General features: G+C 46.7%; 1 protein-coding gene across 1 annotated transcript in view; it reads right to left on the bottom strand.

Annotated features, from left to right (window-relative positions):
* Nucleotides 1-22,787, bottom strand: part of pargl (poly (ADP-ribose) glycohydrolase, like) — a 53,639-nt gene that overhangs the window by 12,959 nt on the left and 17,893 nt on the right. The window contains exons 2-13 of the mRNA XM_041897711.2: nt 21,796-22,169; nt 21,546-21,659; nt 21,222-21,314; nt 20,962-21,033; nt 14,978-15,064; nt 2,178-2,338; nt 1,983-2,062; nt 1,711-1,783; nt 1,549-1,624; nt 807-954; nt 506-584; nt 32-140 (exon numbers count right to left, since the gene is read on the bottom strand). Of these exons, the coding sequence (XP_041753645.1) occupies nt 32-140; nt 506-584; nt 807-954; nt 1,549-1,624; nt 1,711-1,783; nt 1,983-2,062; nt 2,178-2,338; nt 14,978-15,064; nt 20,962-21,033; nt 21,222-21,314; nt 21,546-21,659; nt 21,796-22,167 (1,464 nt within the window). The 5' untranslated portion in view covers nt 22,168-22,169. The remainder of the gene's footprint in view (nt 1-31; nt 141-505; nt 585-806; nt 955-1,548; nt 1,625-1,710; nt 1,784-1,982; nt 2,063-2,177; nt 2,339-14,977; nt 15,065-20,961; nt 21,034-21,221; nt 21,315-21,545; nt 21,660-21,795; nt 22,170-22,787) is intronic.

A 22,787-nucleotide genomic window follows, 5' to 3' on the forward strand; every position in this document is an offset into this window, starting at 1 on the left:
TCCCCTACAGGAGAGGAGGGTTGTCTCTCACCTTGTTGAGTTCCCTGGTGACCTGTCTCATGTTGTACTGTTCTCTCTGGTGTCTGAAGTGGAGAGCATCCATGGCTACAATCTGCCTGTGTAGCCTCTGCCATTCATCCCTGCAAACACAGGCAGCGCAATCAGGGATTTTAGTGAGTGTGAGTGTGTGTACCAGAAGTCCCCACAAGAATAGTAAACAAACAAACATTTGACCAACTGGGGACATTTTGTTGGTCCCCACAAGGTCAAATGCTGTTTCTAGGGGGTTTAGGGTTAAGGTTAGAATTAGTGTTAGGGTTAGAATTAGGTTTAGGGTTAGGAGCTAGGGTTAGTTTTAGGGTTAGGAGCTAGGGTTAGGTTGAGTTAGGTTTTTGGGTTAAGGTTAGGGTTAGGGTACGGGTTAGGGAAAATAGGATTTTGAATGGGACTGAACTGCATGTCCCCACAAGGTTAGCTGCACAAGACTGTGTGTGTGTGTGCTCACCTCTCAATGTTGTCTTTGTGAGGCCCTTTCCACTGAAAAGTGTCGCTGTAGCCACTGTACTGACTGAACTGTTGAGAGCCTACAGAGAGAGAGAGAGAGAGAGAGAGAGAGAGAGAGAGAGAGAGAGAGAGAGAGAGAGAGAGAGAGAGAGAGAGAGAGAGAGAGAGAGAGAGAGAGAGAGAGGAGAGAGAGCGAGTGCGAGAGCGAGAGAGAGAGAGGGAAGATGTGACGGAGGGAAATGGAGAGGGGGAGAGATATAAAGGGTGGTAGGTATAACCTGTGATCAATCACACACACACACCTGTGATGAAGAGACACTCGTTGTCTCCTAGTCTCTCAGTGAAGAGTCGAGATACGATGAGTTCTGGGTTCATCAGGAACAGAATCTCCTCTTGAACCAGACCTGAGCCCAACACTCCACCTCCTATCATGTTACAGGCAAAGTCCACCTGCAACACACACACATTTAGCGTTACACACTCACACACACACCAGAGCCATATATTTACACCTGCAACACACAAGCACATTGTTACACAGAGCGTTACACACACACACACCAGAGCCATATATTTACACCTGCAACACAAAAGCACAGTGTTACACACAGCGTTACACACACACACACCAGAGCCATATATTTACACCTGCAACACACAAGCACAGTGTTACACACAGCGTTACACACACACGCCAGAGCCATATATTTACACCTGCAACACACACACATTTAGCATTACACACTCACACACACACACACACACCAGAGCCATATATTTACACCTGCAACACACAAGCACATTGTTACACAGAGCGTTACACACACACACACCAGAGCCATATATTTACACCTGCAACACACAAGCACAGTGTTACACACAGCGTTACACACACACACCAGAGCCATATATTTACACCTGCAACACACACATACAGTGTTACACACACACACACACACCAGAGCCATATAAATACACCTGCAACACACACACACACACACACAAACACACACACACACACACAAGCCTGGAGCTGTCACCAACCTGTAGCATCCCTGTTCCCTGTTCCTCTATGCAGCCTGCTGAGGTGACGTGGAGTTTAGCAACAGTCTCCTTACAACTGACACAGAGAAAGACAAGAGGGGACATATTAAGTTGGTCTGTGTGTGTGTGTGTGTGTGTGTGTGTGTGTGTGTGTGTATGTACCTCCTCCAGTTGGGCATGTCTCTGTCGCTGATGTAGCGCCTCTCAAAGGTCACAAGTCCACTGGGCTTGGTCGCTGTCATGACAACAACAAGGGTCAAAGCTCAGGTAAACCTGGTTCCCACAGCAACTATTATCAGAGGGTATTCCTCATCTACACTCATCAGACTATGTCTTAAATAGGTTCCTGTAACCTACATAGTACCCTAAAGTACAAAACAGTACTTGTATTCCAGTCATTATAGTGACTATAGTAGTGTGTGGTAGTAACTTACCTTGGTCTGTGACAGTGTGGAAGTAATGAAGGATGGCTCTCAGCTTCTCTCTCTTCCTCTCAGACCACTTTCCAAACAGACTGACAACACAGAGAGATACAGTGGTCACATGTTATCATCTGTTGAAGTTGGAATACTTAGTGTTTGTCTCTATGTGTGTGGGTCCTCAGTGGAGTTTGTTGTGTGTATTCTGACCTGTTAAAGTTGATGGTGGGGTAGTTGTTGTACTCTGCTCTGGGGTTGGGGGAGTTGCGGTGGGGGAAGGTGCAGTAGAAGGCATTGGCCAGCAGACAAGCTATCTGACTCTGGGACAACGTGATGGAATGAGTCTGGCCTCTCTGGAGCAGGGGAATGGCCTACACACAGTTAGACACACACACAGACAGACAGACAGACAAACACACACATACAGTACCTTTACAAACTGTACCCTACATAGTACACTACCTCTGAACCCTTCACATCGCAGACTTTGGACTGATCGTAATTTTAGGTTGGCTAATTAACTTTTCAAGCTTATTATATGAGCTTACTCAGAAACACTTTAATTAACTAGTATAGGCCTATTATTTATTTATTTTATCTCATACTTTTATAGCCTACTGGGGCGAGTGACTCTTTGAACTTACAATGGCTAGCCCCAAGTCGTTATATTTTTTTATTGTGCTTTATGCTATTTGCCTCATGACTCCTGTGTGCTTTGTTGACTATGAACTTGCTTGTTTACCCGACCGTGGGCCAGACTATGTTTGTTCCCACACTCGAGACTCTGACTCTCTATTGGTTACACAGAGTCTTGGCCTCCCATCCTATTCTAACCACCTCTCGCCGGCTTTTATTCATGTTACCTGATGAAATTGCTGTACAATATGATCTTGTTGCCATCTGATGCACATTCAAATGTAAAAAAAACAACAACAAAAAACACTGCAGAGCTCTCCCTGTCCTCTGCCATTCCCTGATTGTATTACTGCTGATGATATCTGGAAATGTGCATGTACACCCTGGCCCATCTACTGTTGCTAGCCCCAATTCTGACTGATATCTGCTTCAATGATTTATGCTTTCGTCAAATCCTGGGTTTTCTGCACGTTAACACTAGAAGCTTATTACCTCAAATGTATCAATTGAAAGTGTGGGTTCACAGCTCCAATCCAGATGTGTTGGTCATTACTGAGACCTGGTTAAGAAAGAGTGTTTTGAACACTGATTTTAACCTTTCTGGTTATAACCTTTTTCTTCCAAAGGTGGTGGAGTGGCAATATTTACCAAGGAACACCTTCAGTGCTCGGTTATCTCCACCAAGTCTGTCCCCAAACAATTTGATTTGCTGGATTTAAGCATTAAACTTTCAAATAACTCTTTGTTGACTGTTTCTGGGTGTTATCATACACCATCAGCAATGTCCTGTACCCTTACCTGTCCTAAGCTCTCTCCTGGACCCTTACACTAAGTCTGAATTTGTCCTGCTAGGTGACCTAAACTGGGACATGCTTAAACCACCTGACCAAGTCCTAAAGCAATGGGACTCCCTAAATCTTTACATTTACATTACATTTATGTCATTTAGCAGACGCTCTTATCCAGAGCGACTTACAAATTCGTGCATTCACCTTATGATAGCCAGTGGGACAACCACTTTACAATTTTTAAAGATATTTTGTATTTAATTTTTTGAGTATATTTTTAATTTTCAATTGTTTTATAAATATATATTATTATTTTAATTTTTTATTTGTAATTGTTTTATTATATTTTTGTGGGGGTGTGGTGGGTGGGGGGGCGGGGGGGGGGTAGAAGGATTACTTTTATACTATCCCAGGTATTCCTTAAAGAGGTAGGGTTTCAAGTGTCTCCGGAAGGTGGTCAGTGACTCCGCTATCCTGGCGTCGTGAGGGAGCTTGTTCCACCATTGGGGTGCCAGAGCAGCGAACAGTTTTGACTGGGCTGAGCGGGAACTGTGCTTCCGCAGAGGTAAGGGGACCAGCAGGCCAGAGGTGGAAGAACGCAATGCCCTCGTTTATGTAACGATCCCGGCAGTCTGAGTCGGGTCCTGTCTGTGTACTAGTTTTTCTGCTCGTGATCTCCAGTTTCCCGAGGGTTCTGGAACGCTCCCTGCCTGGTTGCCGGGCAACGTGCTAGGCGGGAGCTCTCTTGATTTCCGCACCTGCATCCCATTCAGCAATCTGCACACCTGGTCCTGATCATCACCCTTCTTAGGCTCTGGCCTAACATCCATTCCCTGCCGGATCGTTAGCCATGAACAGTATGTTTATCAGCGGATCAGTCTTAGAGCTTAGAGCATTAGTTTTGTTGTTTTGCACCTTGTTTGCTGGTTGTATGCTTACCTCCGTTTTGTTCTCCCTGCAGTCACTCGTCCGGAACCTTCACCCAACCTCTGCCTGATGGTCGGCGGCTGCCGAGCCATCATTGGACCAACTACTGCACCCTCAACAACTCATCCACGCCGCCCGCTCTGTTCCCTGGATTATTCAGCAGCACTCGTGGATCAGTTAAATAAACACTCACCTTTGACACCACTTACCTTGTCCTGGTCTGCTTCTGGGTTCTGGCTTAGTAAACCGTGACAGAACGATCCGGCCAGTAATGAACCCAGCGGACCTGGACTCTGTTCGCCATGCCATTACCCATCAGGAGAAGATGTTGGGCCATCATAGCACGGTACTACAGGAGATCGCGTTGTCAGTTCGGAACCTTTCTACCGGTCTGACGGAGGTCCAGAACCAGCGCAAGTTTCCGGTGGAGGATCCACTACCGGTTTCACCCATCTCGCCTGCCGCTTCTGGAGCTGTGTCCTTCCGTGAGCCCAAGGTTCCGACGCCGGATAAATATGAGGGGGAGCTGAGAAGATGCCGTTCCTTCCTTATGCAGTGTGGATTAGTGTTCGATCTACAGCCCTACTCTTATGCCACAGACAAAGCTAGGATAGCCTTTGTGATTGAGTTGCTGCGTGGTCGAGCGCTGGAGTGGGCTTCAGCCGTTTGGGAACGACAGGATCCCTGCATGGCTTCATACCAGGGGTTCACGGCCGAGATGAGGAAGCTCTTCGACCATTCCGTCCGAGGGAGGGACGCAGCTAGGCGCCTGTTTTCGCTTCGCCAAGGAACTCGCAGCGTGGCCGACTTCGTGATCGAGTTCAAGACGTTGGCTGTGGAGAGTGGGTGGAATGAGGAGTCTCTGCAAGCGGCCTTTTACCAGGGTCTGTCGGAGCAGCTCAAGGATGAGTTGATCTCCTATCCGGAGCCTAGTGACCTGGACAGCTTGGTAGCCTTGTCTATTCGGGTGGATAATCGAGTCCGAGAGCGAAGGAGGGAGAAGCAATGGGCCCCGTCCAACCGATCAGCTTCTCAGGTTCCAGTCGGGCCGGGGATTGGACCAGAATACGTCGATCATCGTCCACCACACAGGATTAGTGGAGAGGTCCTGTCTCCCGATTCTGAACCCATGCAAGTGGGGCGGCACGGGTTAACCAAGGAGGAGCGCCAACACAGACGTAGGACTAACTGTTGCCTCTACTGTGGTGGTTCGGGACATTACCTCGCCACTGGTTCCCGGCGGTCGTCAAACTGCGCGGCTCGCTAAAGTTGGGAGGACTTTTAGCGAGCCAGTTTCGACCTCTCAATACCTCTGTCAGACCCCGTTTCCCGGCTACCCTTATGAACAGGAATCAGAGCTTAGCGATTAACGCTTTTATCGATTCAGGTGCCGATGGAAGCTTTCTTGATGCCGAGTTGGTGGAACAGCTGGGGCTTTCCAAGGAGCAATTGCCGGAAGCCATTGAAGCTACCACTCTGGACGGCAGTAGTCTGGCACGTATCACGATGAGGACTGAACCGGTTAAGATGCTGTTGTCGGGGAATCATTCTGAGATGATTTCATTCTTCATTCTGCCGTCTTCCCATGTTCCTCTGGTCCTTGGATACCCCTGGCTGAAGGAACACAATCCCACGTTCGATTGGGTGACGGGCAAGGTAACGAGTTGGAGCCTTGATTGTCATGCTAACTGTCTCAAGACTGCCTGTCCCCATTCGGTTTCCAGTCAGGTGATTGAGGCTAAACCCCCAGATTTGTCCCTGGTTCCCGAGACATATCACGATTTGGGGGAAGTGTTCAGTAAGCAGAAGGCTCTGTCACTCCCTCCCCACCGACCATATGATTGTGCCATCAACCTGTTCCCTGGAGCTGTCTACCCCAAGGGAAGGTTATACAGTATCTCCCGACCTGAACGTGAGGCTTTGGAGACCTACATCAAGGAGTCCCTAGCTGCTGGTCTCGTTCGTCCCTCGTCATCACCCCTGGGGGCAGGATTCTTCTTTGTGGGTAAGAAGGATGGCTCTCTTCGACCGTGTATTGATTATCGGGGGGTTGAATGACATCACGGTCAAGAACAAGTATCCCCTGCCCTTGATGAGTTCTGCCTTCGACTCCTTACAGGGTGCTACGGTGTTCACCAAGCTAGACCTACGCAATGCGTATCACATGGTCCGGATCAGAGAGGGGGACGAGTGGTTGACGGGTTTCAATACACCGATGGGTCACTTCGAGTATCAGGTGATGCCGTTTGGACTGACCAATGCTCCAGCGGTATTCCAGAGTATGGTGAACGACGTCCTGAGAGATATGATCGGTCTCTTTGTGTTTGTTTACCTGGATGACATTCTGATCTTCTCGAAGGAACCTTCCGACCACGTCCAGCATGTCCGGCAGGTTCTGCAGCGATTGTTGGAGAATCGCCTGTTCGTGAAGGCCGAGAAGTGCGAGTTTCACGCCCACACGACATCCTTTCTCGGGTACATCATCTCCAGGGGAGAGATTAGGATGGACCAGGAGAAGGTTAGAGCGGTTCTGGAATGGGCCCAGCCCGGTACGAGATTGCAGCTCCAGAGATTTTTGGGGTTTGCGAATTTCTACCGCAGATTCATCCGGGATTACAGCCGTGTGGCCGCTCCGTTAACTGCCTTGACTTCCAGTATCAGGACCTTCAAGTGGAATCCGGAGGCGGATCGAGCGTTTCTGGATTTGAAGAGGCGATTCACCAACGCACCGATTCTCTCTCAACCGGACACGGCCCGTCAGTTCGTCGTTGAAGTGGACGCGTCTGATGTGGGAGTTGGCGCCATCCTGTCGCAGCGATGCTCCACGGACAGTAAACTCCATCCCTGCGCCTACTACTCTCGTCGCCTTTCGCCTGCGGAGAGGAATTACGATGTGGGTAACCGGGAGCTTCTCGCGGTGAAACTTGCCTTGGAGGAGTGGCGCCACTGGTTGGAGGGGGCGGAGCAACCGTTTATTGTCTGGACTGACCACAAGAATCTTGCTTACGTGCAATCGGCTAGACGCTCTCAACTCCCGGTCAGGCCAGGTGGGCGTTGTTTTTCGGACGATTCAATTTTTCCCTGACGTTCCGACCTGGATCTAAGAACGGCAAGGCGGACGCCTTGTCCCGGATGTTCTCCAAGACGGAAGAGAGTGGGTCCAAGACCGAGACAATTCTCCCCCGGAACTGCGTCGTGGGAGCAGTTATGTGGAAGATTGAGGAGGAGGTGATGGCAGCCCTTCGGACGCAGCCCGGTCCCGGTAACGGTCCACCCGGGTCGGTTGTTTGTGCCTGAGTCGGTTCGTCCTGCTGTCCTCAAATGGTCCCACGCCAGCAAGATGGCTTGTCACCCTGGCGTGGCTCGGACGATGGCGTTTCTTCGCAGACGTTTTTGGTGGCCTGCCATGGCCGAGGATACTCGGGGTTTTGTTGCTGCCTGTCCAGTGTGTGCGCAGAATAAGAGTACCAATCGGCCCAGCTCTGGACTACTTCACCCCCCTTCCTATTCCCCGGCGACCATGGTCGCATCTGGCCCTGGACTTTGTCACTGGGTTGCCCGCTTCTGAGGGGAACACGGTCGTTCTGACTATCGTGGACAGATTCAGCAAGTTCGCCCACTTTGTGCCAATTGCCAAGCTTCCCTCTGCCTCGGAGACGTCCGAGATCCTGGTTAGGGAGGTTTTCAGGGTCCACGGTTTGCCCAGTGATATCGTTTCCGACCGTGGCCCTCAGTTTACCTCTGCTGTCTGGAAGTCCTTCTGTTTGGCCATTGGAGCTACAGTCAGTCTCACATCTGGTTTTCACCCCCAATCTAATGGTCAGGCGGAGAGAGCCAACCAGAAGATGGAATCCACGCTACGCTGCCTGGTCTCTTCCAACCCCACCTCCTGGGTCTCTCAGTTGCCTTGGGTTGAGTATGCCCACAATACTCTCCCTACATCTGCCACTGGGATGTCTCCCTTCCAGTGCCTGTATGGCTACCAACCTCCCTTGTTCCCTTCTCAGGAGAAGGAGCTCTCAGTGCCTTCTGTTCAGGCCCATATTCGTCGTTGCCACCGGACCTGGCATCGGGCCAGAAAGGCACTCCTTAGAGTTTCGGACCGGTATCAGCTCCAGGCGAATCGTCGCCGGATCCCCGCTCCCACCTATACCATCGGAGATAGGGTCTGGTTGGCCACACGGGATCTTCCTTTACGGACTGAGTCTAGGAAGTTGTTACCGAAGTTCATTGGTCCGTTTGTGGTGGAGAAGGTGATCAATCCGGTGGCAGTTCGACTCAAACTACCGAGGACGCTCAGAGTCCATCCCACCTTTCATGTCTCCTGCCTCAAGCCTGTTTTCCTCAGTCCTCTGTTGCCTCCTCCGCCTCCTCCTCCTCCTCCTCGGATGATCGGAGGTGGTCCTGCCTACACGGTGCGACGCATCATGGATTCCAGACGGCGGGGCCGGGGTTTCCAGTATCTCGTGGACTGGGAGGGGTATGGTCCTGAAGAGAGGAGTTGGATTCCGCGGCGACAGATCCTAGATGCTGACCTCATTCGTGACTTCTACCGCCTCCATCCTGGCGCTCCGGGGAGTCCGCCCGGTGGCGTTCGTCGGAGGGGGGGTACTGTAACGATCCCGGCAGTCTGAGTCGGGTCCTGTCTGTGTACTAGTTTTTCTGCTCGTGATCTCCAGTTTCCCGAGGGTTCTGGAACGCTCCCTGCCTGGTTGCCGGGCAACGTGCTAGGCGGGAGCTCTCTTGATTTCCGCACCTGCATCCCATTCAGCAATCTGCACACCTGGTCCTGATCATCACCCTTCTTAGGCTCTGGCCTAACATCCATTCCCTGCCGGATCGTTAGCCATGAACAGTATGTTTATCAGCGGATCAGTCTTAGAGCTTAGAGCATTAGTTTTGTTGTTTTGCACCTTGTTTGCTGGTTGTATGCTTACCTCCGTTTTGTTCTCCCTGCAGTCACTCGTCCGGAACCTTCACCCAACCTCTGCCTGATGGTCGGCGGCTGCCGAGCCATCATTGGACCAACTACTGCACCCTCAACAACTCATCCACGCCGCCCGCTCTGTTCCCTGGATTATTCAGCAGCACTCGTGGATCAGTTAAATAAACACTCACCTTTGACACCACTTACCTTGTCCTGGTCTGCTTCTGGGTTCTGGCTTAGTAAACCGTGACAGTTTAGGTGTAGGGACTGATCAGAGCCTGAAGGTAAGGAGGTGCCGTTCCCCTCACAGCTCCGTAGGCAAGCACCATGGTCTTGTAGCAGATGCGAGCTTCAACTGGAAGCCAGTGGAGTGTGCGGAGGAGCGGGGTGACGTGAGAGAACTTGGGAAGGTTGAACACCAGACGGGCTGCAGCGTTCTGGATGAGTTGTAGGGGTTTAATGGCACAGGCAGGGAGCCCAGCCAACAGCGAGTTGCAGTAATCCAGACGGGAGATGACAAGTGCCTGGATTAGGACCTGTGCCGCTTCCTGTGTAAGGTAGGGTCATACTCTGCGAATGTTGTAGAGCATGAACCTACAGGATCGGGTCACCACTTTGATGTTAGCGGAGAACGACAGGGTGTTGTCCAGGGTCGCGCCAAGGTTCTTTGCACTCTGGGAGGAGGACACAACGGAGTTGTCAACCGTGATGGCGAGATCATGGAGCGGGCAGTCCTTCCCCGGGAGGAAGAGCAGCTCCAACTTGCCGAGGTTCAGCTTGAGGTGGTGATCCGACATCCACACTGATATGTCTGCCAGACATGCAGAGATGCGATTCGCCACCTGGTTATCAGAAGGGGGAAAGGAGAAAATGAATTGTGTGTCGTCTGCGTAGCAATGATAGGAGAGACCATGTGAGGATATGACAGAGCCAAGTGACTTGGTTTATAGAGAGAATAGGAGAGGGCCTAGAACTGAGCCCTGAGGGACACCAGTGGTGAGAGCACGTGGTGCGGAGACAGATTCTCGCCACGCCACCTGGTAGGAGCGACCTGTCAGGTAGGACGCAATCGAAGAGTGAGCAGCGCCGGAGATGCCCAACTCAGAGAGGGTGGAGAGGAGGATCTGATGGTTCACAGGCAGCAGATAGGTCTAGAAGGATGAGAGCAGAGGAGAGAGAGAGTTAGCTTTAGCAGTGAGGAGAGCCTCCGTGACACAGAGAAGAGCAGTCTCAGTTGAATGACCAGTCTTGAAACCTGACTGGTTTGGATCAAGAAGGTCATTCTGAGAGAGATAGCAGGAGAGTTGGCTAAAGACGGCATGCTCAAGAGTTTTGGAGAGAAAAGAAAGAAGGGATACTGGTCTGTAGTTGTTGACATTGGAGGGATCGAGTGTAGGTTTTTTGAGGAGGGGTGCAACTCTCGCTTTTTTGAAGATGGAAGGGACATAGCCAGCGGACAAGGACGAGTTGATGAGCGAGGTGAGGTAAGGAAGAAGGTCTCCGGAAATGGTCTGGAGAAGAGAGGAGGGGATAGGGTCAAGCGGGCAGGTTGTTGGGCGGCCGGCCTTCATAAGTCACAAGATTTCATCTGGAGAGAGAGGGGAGAAAGAAGTCAAAGCATAGGGTAGGGCAGTGTGAGCAGGACCAGCGGTGTCATTTGACTTAATAAATGAGGATCGGATGTCATCAACCTTCTTTTCAAAATGGTTGACAAAGTAATCCACAGAGAGGGAAGAGGGAGGGGGAGGAGGAGGAGGAGGATTCAGCAGGGAGGAGAAGGTGGCAAAGAGCTTCCTAGGGTTAGAGGCAGAGGCTTGAAATTTAGAGTGGTAGAAAGTGGCTTTAGCAGCAGAAACGGAGGAAGAGAATGTAGAGAGGAGGGAGTGGAAAGATTACAGGTCCGCAGGGAGTCTAGTTTTCCTCCATTTCCGCAATGAATCGTCAAGCCACGGAGCAGGAGGGGAGGACCGAGCCGGCTGGGAGGATAGGGGACATAGAGAGTCAAAAGATTCAGAGAGGGAGGAGAGGAGGGTTGAGGAGGCAGAATCAGGAGATTGGAGGGAGAAGGATTTAGCAGAGGGAAGAGATGATAGGATGGAAGAGGAGAGAGTAGCGGGAGAGAGAGATCGAAGGTTGCGACGGCACATTACCATCTGAGTAGGGGCAGAGTGAGTAGTATTGGAGGAGAGCGAGAGAGAAAAGGATATGAAGTAGTGGTCGGAGACTTGGAGGGGAGTTGCAGTGAGATTAGTAGAAGAACAGCATCTAGTAAAGATGAGGTCAAGCGTATTGCCTGCCTTGTGAGTAGGGGGGACGGTGTGAGGGTGAGGTCAAAAGAGGAAAGGAGTGGAAAGAAGGAGGCAGAGAGAAATGAGTCAAAGGCAGACGTAGGGAGGTTAAAGTCACCCAGAACTGTGAGGGGTGAGCCATCCTCAGGAAAGGAACTTATCAAGGCGTCAAGCTCATTGATGAACTCTCCAAGGGAACCTGGAGGGCGATAAATGACAAGGATGTTAAGCTTGAATGGGCTAGTGACTGTGACAGCATGGAATTCAAATGAGGAGCTAGACAGATGGGTCAGGGGGAAAAGAGAGAATGTCCACTTGGGAGAGATGAGGATTCCTGTGCCACCGCCGCGCTGACCAGATGCTCTCGGGGTATGCGAGAACACATGATCAGACGAGGAAAGAGCAGTAGGAGTAGCAGTGTTTTCTGTGGTAATGTTTCCGTCAGCGCCAAGAAGTCGAGGGACTGGAGGGTAGCATAGGCTGAGATTAACTCTGCCTTGTTGGCCGCAGAACGGCAGTTCCAGAGGCTGCCGGAGACCTGGAACTCCACGTGGGTCGTGCGCGCAGGGACCACCAGATTAGAGTGGCAGCAGCCACGCCGTGTGAAGCGTTTGTATGGCCTGTGCGGAGAGGAGAGAACAGGGATAGACAGACACATAGTTGACAGAGTACAGAAAAGGCTACAATAATGCAAAGGAGATCGGAATGAAATTAACTAAGCATCTGGGAAAGCGAGAGAGCAGGGCCTCCCTCACGTTTCACTGAAACACTCAAATATAACTCTCTTTCTCAGTTTATTACCAATCCCACAAGGTATGACTCCAAACACCCAGAAAAGGCTACTCTCCTTGATGTTATCCTCACAAATAATCCTGATAGGTATCAGTCTGGTGTTTTCTGTAATGACCTTAGTGATCACTGTTTTATAGCCTGTGTTCGTAATGGCTGCTCAGTGAAACGATCTGTCCTGATTTGTCATAGACACTTGCTAAAAAACGTTAATGAGCAAGCCTTCCTTCATGACCTAGCCTCTGTAAATTGGTATAGAATCAGCTTGATCCCCTCTGTCGAAGACACTTGGACCTTCTTTTTTGATATTTTTAGTGGTATTTTTAACAAACACGCCCCCATAAAGATAATTAAAAACAGGTTCAGCCCCTGGTTCGACTGTGATCTGGCAGAGTTACTCCACCTCAAGAATGTCCTTTAATGTTGATGATGTGGTTGTTACTGACAAGGAGCACATGGCTGAGCTCTTTAATCACCACTTCATTAAGTCAGGATTCCTATATGCTCAGCCATGCCTCCTTGCCTGTCCAACATTTCCTCATCTCCCACTCCTTCCGATGCTCCTCCCTCTTTTTCCCCTGCCCTGCTACAAAGTTTCTCTCTGCAGGTGGTCACTGAGTCTTAGGTGCTAAAGGAGCTCCTTAAACTTCACCCCAAAAAAACATCTGGATCAGATGGTTTAGATCCTTTCTTCTTTAAGGTTTCAGCCCCTATCATATCTCTGACCTTTTTAACCTGTCTCTCCTCTCTGGGGAGGTTCCCATTGCTTGGAGGGCAGCCACTGTGCGTCCTTTATTTAAAGGGGGAGATCAAGCTGATCCTAACTGTTATAGGCCAATTTCTATTTTGCCCTGTTTATCAAAATGTTGGAAAAACGTGTCAATAATCAACTGACTGGCTTTCTTGATGTCTATAGTATTCTCTCTGGTATGCAATCTGGTTTCCACTCAGGTTATGGATGTGTCACTGCAACCTTAAAGGTCATAAATGATGTCACCATTGCCCTTGATTCCAAGCAATGTTGTGCTGCTATTTTTATTGACATGGCCAAAGCTTTTGATACGGTAGACCATTCCATTCTTGTGGGCCAGCTAAGGACTATTGGTGTCTCTGAGGGGTCTTTGGCCTGGATTGCTAACTGCCTCTCTCAAAAAGTGCAGTGTATAAAGTCAGAACATCTGCTGTCTCAGCCACTGCCTGTCACCAACGGAGTACCCCAAGGCTCAATCCTAGGCCCCACGCTATTCTCAATTCACATCAACAACATAGCTCAGGCAGTAGGACGCTCTCTCATCTATTTATATGCAGATGATACAGTCTTATAATCAGCTGGCCCCTACCCGGATTTTGGGTTAAATGCTCTACAACAAAGCTTTCTTAATGTCCAACAAGCTTTCTCAGCCCTTAACCTTGTTCTGAACACCTCCAAAACAAAGGTAATGTGGTTTGGTAAGAAGAATGCACTTCTCCCCACCAGTGTGATTACTACCTCTGAGGGTTTAGAGTTTGAGGTAGTCACCTCATACAAGTACTTGGGAGTATGGCTAGACATTACACTGTCCTTCTCTCAGCACATATCAAAGCTGCAGGCTAAGGTTAAATCTAGACTTGGTTTCCTCTATCGTAATCGCTCCTCTTTCACCCCAGCTGCCACACTAACCCTGATTCAGATGACCATCCTACCCCATGCTAGATTACGGAGACGTAATTTATAGATCGGCAGGTAAGGGTGCTCTCGAGTGGCTAGATGTTCTTTACCATTCAGCCATCAGATTTGCTACCAATGTTCCTTACAGGACACATCACTGTACTATATACTCCTCTGTAAACTGGTCATCTCTGTATACCCGTCGAAAGACCCACTGGTTGATGCTTATTTATAAAACCCTCTTAGGCCTCACTATCTGAGATACCTACTGCTGCCCTCATCCTCCACATACAAAACCCGTTCTGCCAGTCACATTCTGTTTAAGGTCCCCAAAGCACACACATCCCTGGGTCGCTCTTCTTTTCAGTTCGCTGCAGCCAACGACTGGAACAAGCTGCAAAAAACACTCAAACTGGACAGTTTTATCTCTATCTCTACATTGAAAGACTCAATCATGGACACTCTTACTGACAGTTGTGGCTGTTTCGCGTGATGTATTGTTGTCTCTACCTTCTTGCCCTTTGTGCTGTTGTCTGTGAACAATAATGTTTGTACCATGTTTTGTGCTGTTACCATGTTGTGCTGCTGCCGTGTTGTGTTACTACCATGTTGTTGTCATGTTGTGTTGCTACCATGCTGTTGTTATGTTGTGTTGCTACCATGCTGTGTCATGTGTTGCTGACATGCTATGTTGTTGTCTTAGGTCTCTCTTTATGTAGTGTTGTGGTGTCTCTCTTGTCGTGATGTGTGTTTTGTCCTATATTTTCATTTTGAATCCCAGCCGCCGTCCCCGCAGGAGGCCTTTTGCCTTTTGGTAGGCCATCATTGTAAATAAGAATTTGTTCTTAAATGACTAGTTAAATGGTTAAATAAAATAAATAAATGGTGCACTTCCTCTGTACTCTAGTGCACTACCTCTGTACCCTACATAGTACACTTCCTCTGTACTATAGTGCACTATTTCTGTAGCCTACATAGTGTACATCATTCAGTTCCTATGTTGTTACCTTCTTGATATAGTGAGGCAGTCTGGAGGCCAGCTCTGCTATCTTAGGAAAAACAGACGTGTAGTAGTTCTCTTCTTTAGGTGCTTTCTAGAGGAGAGAGGGAGAGGAGAATATATATCATTATAAACTAGAGGAGAGAGGGAGAGGAGAATATATATCATTATAAACTAGAGGAGCGTGGGAGAGGAGAATATATATAATTATAAACTAGAGGAGAGAGGGAGAGGAGAATATATATCATTATAAACTAGAGGAGAGAGGAGAGGAGAATATATATCATTATAAACTAGAGGAGAGAGGGAGAGGAGAATATATATCATTATAAACTAGAGGAGAGTGGGAGAGGAGAATATATATCATTATAAACTAAAGGAGAGAGGGAGAGGAGAATATATATCATTATAAACTAGAGGAGAGAGGGAGAGGAGAATATATATCATTATAAACTAGAGGAGAGAGGGAGAGGAGAATATATATCATTATAAACTAGAGGAGAGAGGGAGAGGAGAATATATATCATTATAAACTAGAGGAGAGAGGGAGAGGAGAATATATATCATTATAAACTAGAGGAGAGAGGGAGAGGAGAATATATATCATTATAAACTAGAGGTGAGAGGGAGAGGAGAATATATATCATTATAAACTAGAGGGAGAGGAGAATATATATCATTATAAACTAGAGGAGAGAGGGAGAGGAGAATATATATCATTATAAACTAGAGGAGAGAGGGAGAGGAGAATATATATCATTATAAACTAGAGGAGAGAGGGAGAGGAGAATATATATCATTATAAACTAGAGGAGAGAGGGAGAGGAGAATATATATCATTATAAACTAGAGGGGAGAGGGAGAGGAGAATATATATCATTATAAACTAGAGGAGAGAGGGAGAGGAGAATATATATCATTATAAACTAGAGGAGAGAGGGAGAGGATAATATATATCATTATAAACTAGAGGTGAGAGGGAGAGGAGAATATATATCATTATAAACTAGAGGAGAGAGGGAGAGGAGAATATATATCATTATAAACTAGAGGGAGAGGGAGAGGGAGAGGAGAATATATATCATTATAAACTAGAGGAGAGAGGGAGAGGAGAATATATATCATTATAAACTAGAGGAGAGAGGGAGAGGAGAATATATATCATTATAAACTAGAGGAGAGCGGGAGAGGAGAATATATATCATTATAAACTAGAGGAGAGAGGGAGAGGAGAATATATATCATTATAAACTAGAGGAGAGAGGGAGAGGAGAATATATATCATTATAAACTAGAGGGAGAGGGAGAGGAGAATATATATCATTATAAACTAGAGGAGAGAGGGAGAGGAGAATATATATCATTATAAACTAGAGGAGAGAGGGAGAGGAGAATATATATCATTATAAACTAGAGGAGAGAGGGAGAGGAGAATATATATCATTATAAACTAGAGGAGAGAGGGAGAGGAGAATATATATCATTATAAACTAGAGGAGAGCGGGAGAGGAGAATATATATCATTATAAACTAGAGGAGAGAGGGAGAGGAGAATATATATCATTATAAACTAGAGGAGAGAGGGAGAGGAGAATATATATCATTATAAACTAGAGGGAGAGGGAGAGGAGAATATATATCATTATAAACTAGAGGAGAGAGGGAGAGGAGAATATATATCATTATAAACTAGAGGAGAGAGGGAGAGGAGAATATATATCATTATAAACTAGAGGAGAGAGGGAGAGGAGAATATACAGTGGGGAAAAAAAGTATTTAGTCAGCCACCAATTGTGCAAGTTCTCCCACTTAAAAAGATGAGAGAGGCCTGTAATATTCATCATAGGTACACGTCAACTATGACAGACAAATTGAGGAAAAAAAATCCAGAAAATCCCATTGTAGGATTTTTAATGAATTTATTTGCAAATTATGGTGGAAAATAAGTATTTGGTCACCTACAAACAAGCAAGATTTCTGGCTCTCACAGACCTGTAACTTCTTCTTTCAGAGGCTCCTCTGTCCTCCACTCGTTACCTGTATTAATGGCACCTGTTTGAACTTGTTATCAGTATAAAATACACCTGTCCACAACCTCAAACAGTCACACTCCAAACTTCACAATGGCCAAGACCAAAGAGCTGTCAAAGGACACCAAAAACAAAATTGTAGACCTGCACCAGGCTGGGAAGACTGAATCTGCAATAGGTAAGCAGCTTGGTTTGAAGAAATCAACTGTGGGAGCAATTATTAGGAAATGGAAGACATACAAGACCACTGATAATCTCCCTCGATCTGGGGCTCCACGCAAGATCTCACCCCGTGGGGTCAAAATGATCACAAGAACGGTGAGCAAGAATCCCAGAACCACACAGGGGGACCTAGTGAATGACCTGCAGAGAGCTGGGACCAAAGTAACAAAGCCAACCATCAGTAACACACTACGCCGCCAGGGACTCAAATCCTGCAGTGCGAGACGTGTCCCCCCTGCTTAAGCCAGTACATGTCCAGGCCCGTCTGAAGTGCATTTGGATGATCCAGAAGAGGATTGGGAGAATGTCATATGGTCAGATGAAACCAAAATATAACTTTTTGGTAAAAACTCAACTCGTCATGTTTGGAGGACAAAGAATGCTGAGTTGCATCCAAAGAACACCATACCTACTGTGAAGCATGGGGTTGGAAACATCATGCTTTGGGGCTGTTTTTCTGCAAAGGGACCAGGACGACTGATCCGTGTAAAGGAAAGAATGAATGGGGCCATGTATCGTGAGATTTTGAGTGAAACCCTCCTTCCATCAGCAAGGGCATTGAAGATGAAACGTGGCTGGGTCTTTCAGCATGACAATGATCCCAAACACACCGCCCGGGCAACGAAGGAGTGGCTTCGTAAGAAGCATTTCAAGGTCCTGGAGTGGCCTAGCCAGTCTCCAGATCTCAACCCCATAGAAAATCTTTGGAGGGAGGTGAAAGTCTGTGTTGCCCAGCGACAGCCCCAAAACATCACTGCTCTAGAGGAGATCTGCATGGAGGAATGGGCCAAAATACCAGCAACAGTGTGTGAAAACCTTGTGAAGACTTACAGAAAACGTTTGACCTGTGTCATTGCCAACAAAGGGTTTATAACAAAGTATTGAGAAACTTTTGTTATTGACCAAATACTTATTTTCCACCATCATATGCCAATAAATTCATTAAAAATCCTACAATGTGATTTTCTGGAATTTTTTTCCTCATTTTGTCTGTCATAGTTGAAGTGTACCTATGATGAAAATTACAGGCCTCTCTCATCTTGCACAATTGGTGGCTGACTAAATACTTTTTTTCCCCACTGTATATCATTATAAACTAAAGGAGAGGAGAATATATATAATTATAAACTAGAGGTGAGAGGGAGAGGAGAATATATATAATTATAAACTAGAGGAGAGAGGGAGAGGAGAATATATATAATTATAAACTAGAGGAGAGAGGGAGAGGAGAATATATATCATTATAAACTAGAGGAGAGAGGGAGAGGAGAATATATATCATTATAAACTAGAGGAGAGAGGGAGAGGAGAATATATATCATTATAAACTGGGTGGTTAGAGCCCTGACTGCTGATTGGCTGAAAGTCATGGTATATCAGACCGTACACCACATGTATGACAAAGCATTTATTTTTACTGTTCTAATTACGTTGGAAACCAGTTCATAATAGCAATAAGGCACCTCGGAGGTTTGTGGTATATTGCCAATATACCACGGCTAAGGGCTGTATCCAGGCACTCTGCGTTGTGTCGTGCTTGAGAACATCCCTTAGCCGTGGCGTATTGGCCATATACCACACCCCCTCGGGCCTTATTGCTTAATTATACACTGCACAAAAACATAAACGCAACATGCAACCATTTCTAAGATTGGACTGAGTTACAGTTCATACAGTATAAGGAAATCAGTCAATTGAAATAAATTAATTAGGTCCTAATCTATGGATTTCACATGATTGGGAATACAGATATGCATCTGTTGGTCACAAATACCCCCCAAAAATGTAGGGGAGTGAATCAGAAAACCAGTCAGTATCTGGTGTGACCACCATTTGCCTCATGCAGCGCAACACATCTCCTTTGCATAGAGTTGATCAGGCTGTTGATTGTGGCCTGTGGAATGTTGTCCCACTCCTCTTCAATGGCTGTGCAAAGTTGCTGGATATTGGCAGGAACTGGAACACGCTGTCGTACACGTCGATCCTGAGCTTCCCAAACATGCTCAATGGGTGACATGTCTGGTGAGTATTTTTCAGCTTCCAGGAATTGTTTACAGATCCTTGCGACATAGGGCCGTGCATTATCATACTGAAACATGAGGTGATGGCAGTGGGTGAATGGCACGACAATGGTCCTCAGGATCTTGTCACGGTATCTCTGTGCATTGAAATTGCCATTGATAAAATGCAATTGTGTTGGTTGTCCGTAGCTTATGTCTGCCCATACCATAACCCCACCGCCACCATGGGGCACTCTGTTCATAACGTTGACATCAGCAAGCGCTCGCCCACACGGCGCTATACTGCCATCTGCCAGGTACAGTTGAAACCGGGATTCATCCGTGAAGAGCACATTTCTCCAGCGTGCCAGTGGTCATCCAAGGTGAATATTTGCCCACTGAAGTCGTTTATGACGCCGAACTGCAGTCAGGTCAAGACCCTGGTGAGGACGACGAGCATGCAGATGAGCTTCCCTGAGACGTTTCTGACAGTTTGTGCAGAGATTCCGGATGTGGAGGTCCTGGGCTGGCGTGGTTACATGTGGTCTGCGGTTGTGAGGCTGTTGGACGTACTGCCAAATTCTCTAAAACGACTGTGAAGGAAAATGTTATGTTTGTGCTTTTCTAATAACCAATTTGACTAGGTTCATGCAAGTGACAGATTGATCGTGCCTGGGAGGAATCCTCACTATCAGTATAAGCAATTCAGCAGTACACCCAGAACATTGTTTTGAGTACCGAAAGGGGTGTCATAGTTTCAAGGTCTCAGCTTGGAGAGAAGAAGCCTCATGAGGTATTGGTCGGTCACATGCATGGACCAAACGTTAATGATGAATGAATTATGAATAAGCAAATATAACTTGTCTGTGTAAGCAGTATATAAGAGAACTAACGGGACTGCCACAGCGGAGCTCCCGACCAACGTGTACTACGGTGCATCGAGTTTGTTGGAACCTCTCCAGCTTGCTGATAATAAATAATTATTCATTTAATATTTAATTCAGGTGTCCCTGGTGTTGAATTTCCATGACAATTTGTCGTCACGATCCCAATGATTGATTCTACCTGCAGAGCTTTCCAGTGAGAGTATGCGAAGAAAACCAGTGGCGCATTTTATGAAGCGTGAGGGAAATTCCCGTCTCACCAAAAGATGACGAGGACCCGCCCAGACCAGACCCTTACTGAGAGCTGCCCAGGAAGAGACACATCATCCGCAAACAATTGAAGGAAACGGCAACTGAACAATAAAACGAAACAACTAGTACAACTAGTCTTAAGTCAATTAATAGCACGGGGTGTTATTCTATATGTATGCAGCAAGACTATAGAGTCTATAGAGACTATAGCATGTATAACTATACAAACTATTGATACTATGGATGCTGAGGGACTATGGATGCTATATATGCTATTTTAGAGTGGCCTTTTATTGTCCCCAGCACAAGGTGCACCTGTGTAATGATCATGCTGTTTAATCAGCTTCTTGATATGTCACAACTGTCAGGTAGATGGACTATCTTGGCAAATGAGAAATGCTCACTAACAGGGATATAAACAAATTTGTGCACAAAGTTTGAGGGAAATAAGCTTTTTGTGCGTATAGAAAATGTATGGGATCTTTTATTTCAGCTCATGAAACATGGGACCAACACTTTACATGTTGCTTTTATATTTTAGTTCAGTCTATATAACACCACCATTAGAGAGAGTTGACCATTCACATTGAACTGATAACTGACCTGAACAAAGGTGTGCAGGGCATCAAAGGACCATTGATCTTCATACTTTGGGTTATATTTCTTTATGGCTTTCTAAGTGGAGAGAAACATGAAAATCATAGTTACACAGTACTGGTCAAACATGCTAACCCCTACCTTAACTGTTATCCCAAACCCAAGTTAACATGAGGAGGCATGTTAGGAAATGTTAGGATAATAGGGGCATGAGTGTGTGTGTGTGTGTGTGTGTGTGTGTTTGTGTGTGTGTGTTTGTGTCGTACCTCTACGTCACCCACTGATGCAGTGGTCTTCTTGGCCAGACTCACCAGCTGTTTCGAGACCACCTCCCAACGACTTCCCTCAGAGGTGGTTAACTAGGAACAACCAATCAATCAATCAATCAACCAACTGACAAATCAACCAATGAACCAACCAACCAATCAATCAATCAACTTACCAATCACTCAATCAACTTACCAACCAACTAACAAATCAATCAATTAGCCAACAAACAAATCAATAAATTAACCAATCAACCAACCGTTCAAGGAACCAATCAATCGACAAATCAATCAATCAGTAAATCAATCAATCAATGAACCCACCCATCCAGTCTTGATGAGGCTTTCTGGTGAGCAGGGCATCTTAACAAAGTCCCTGTTCCACACATGCTGTCCAGGCTGAGCTTTCAACTTAATTTTATGGCGGAACTCATTCACCTGAATAGGGAGGAAGAGAGACATGAATGATCTGTGAGAGACACCATTTATTTTGTGTAAACGTTCCAGTTCACTCTCAGTCGCTTTAGATGCAAGCTTTTTTATTGATCTGCACTGGTTTAATTATCTCTCTTACATCTATGAGGACGTGGTGAGTTCTGCTGAAGGACAGTGGCTCCAGCTCCACGTGACACTTAGGGACTTTCTTCAGCTCAGAGAGAGAGCAGCACGACCTCTTCTCCTCACCCCTCACTCCATCCCTCACCCCCTCCATGTCTCTTTTCCTTCCTCCATCCTTCCCTCCATCTGCCTCTTTCTTCCTTTCTCTTTCACTGTCTCCATGCAGTGATTTGGTGACCAGAGTTGGGTTAACGTCGACCAGGTTTCCAACAGGGACATCGCTGTTTGGGTGGCGTTTAACCCCCTGAACACTGTTCTTGTCCTGCATGGGGAAGTCTGGCTGCAGGGCAGCTTTCACTTGGGAACTGTCGTTTTTACAACCGGCCATTCCTGGAGATAGACAGAGAGAAAGGAGTAGGCTTATACTGTCTGCTCCTGATGCTGGGTAATATTGATCATATCTGCATATAGGTTATATTAAATATACCTCACGTGACCCATGATAAGATTATTTGTATGCCTACAAAGTCTACTAAAATGTTTATCTGACTCCATAAATATGATGTTGCAATATGCCAGCAGGACCATAGTTGAGTTACAGTAATAGGCTAGCAAGAAAGGACTAAGAATTGTCTAAATCAAAAGCAAATATTTAATTAACATTGTAAAATGAATTGATTTACATAAGCTTAAGTTACAAATCATTAATAAGCACTATTCTAGGCAAAGAGAGAGAGAGAGAGAGAGAGAGAGAGAGAGAGAACAACAACAAATTTAGACCCAACCAAATCATGAGAAACCAAAAAGAGAATTACTTGACACATTAGAAAGAATTAACAAAATAACAGAGCAAACTGGAATGCTATTTGGCCCTAAACAGAGAGTACACAGTGGCAGAATACCTGACCACTGTGACTGACCCAAACTTAAGGAAAGCTTTGACTATGTACAGACTCAGTGAGCATAGCCTTGCTATTGAGAAAGGCCGCCGTAGGCAGACCTGGCTTT

Source organism: Coregonus clupeaformis, chromosome 15 (genome assembly GCF_020615455.1).
Source record: "Coregonus clupeaformis isolate EN_2021a chromosome 15, ASM2061545v1, whole genome shotgun sequence".
Lineage (NCBI taxonomy): Eukaryota > Metazoa > Chordata > Actinopteri > Salmoniformes > Salmonidae > Coregonus > Coregonus clupeaformis.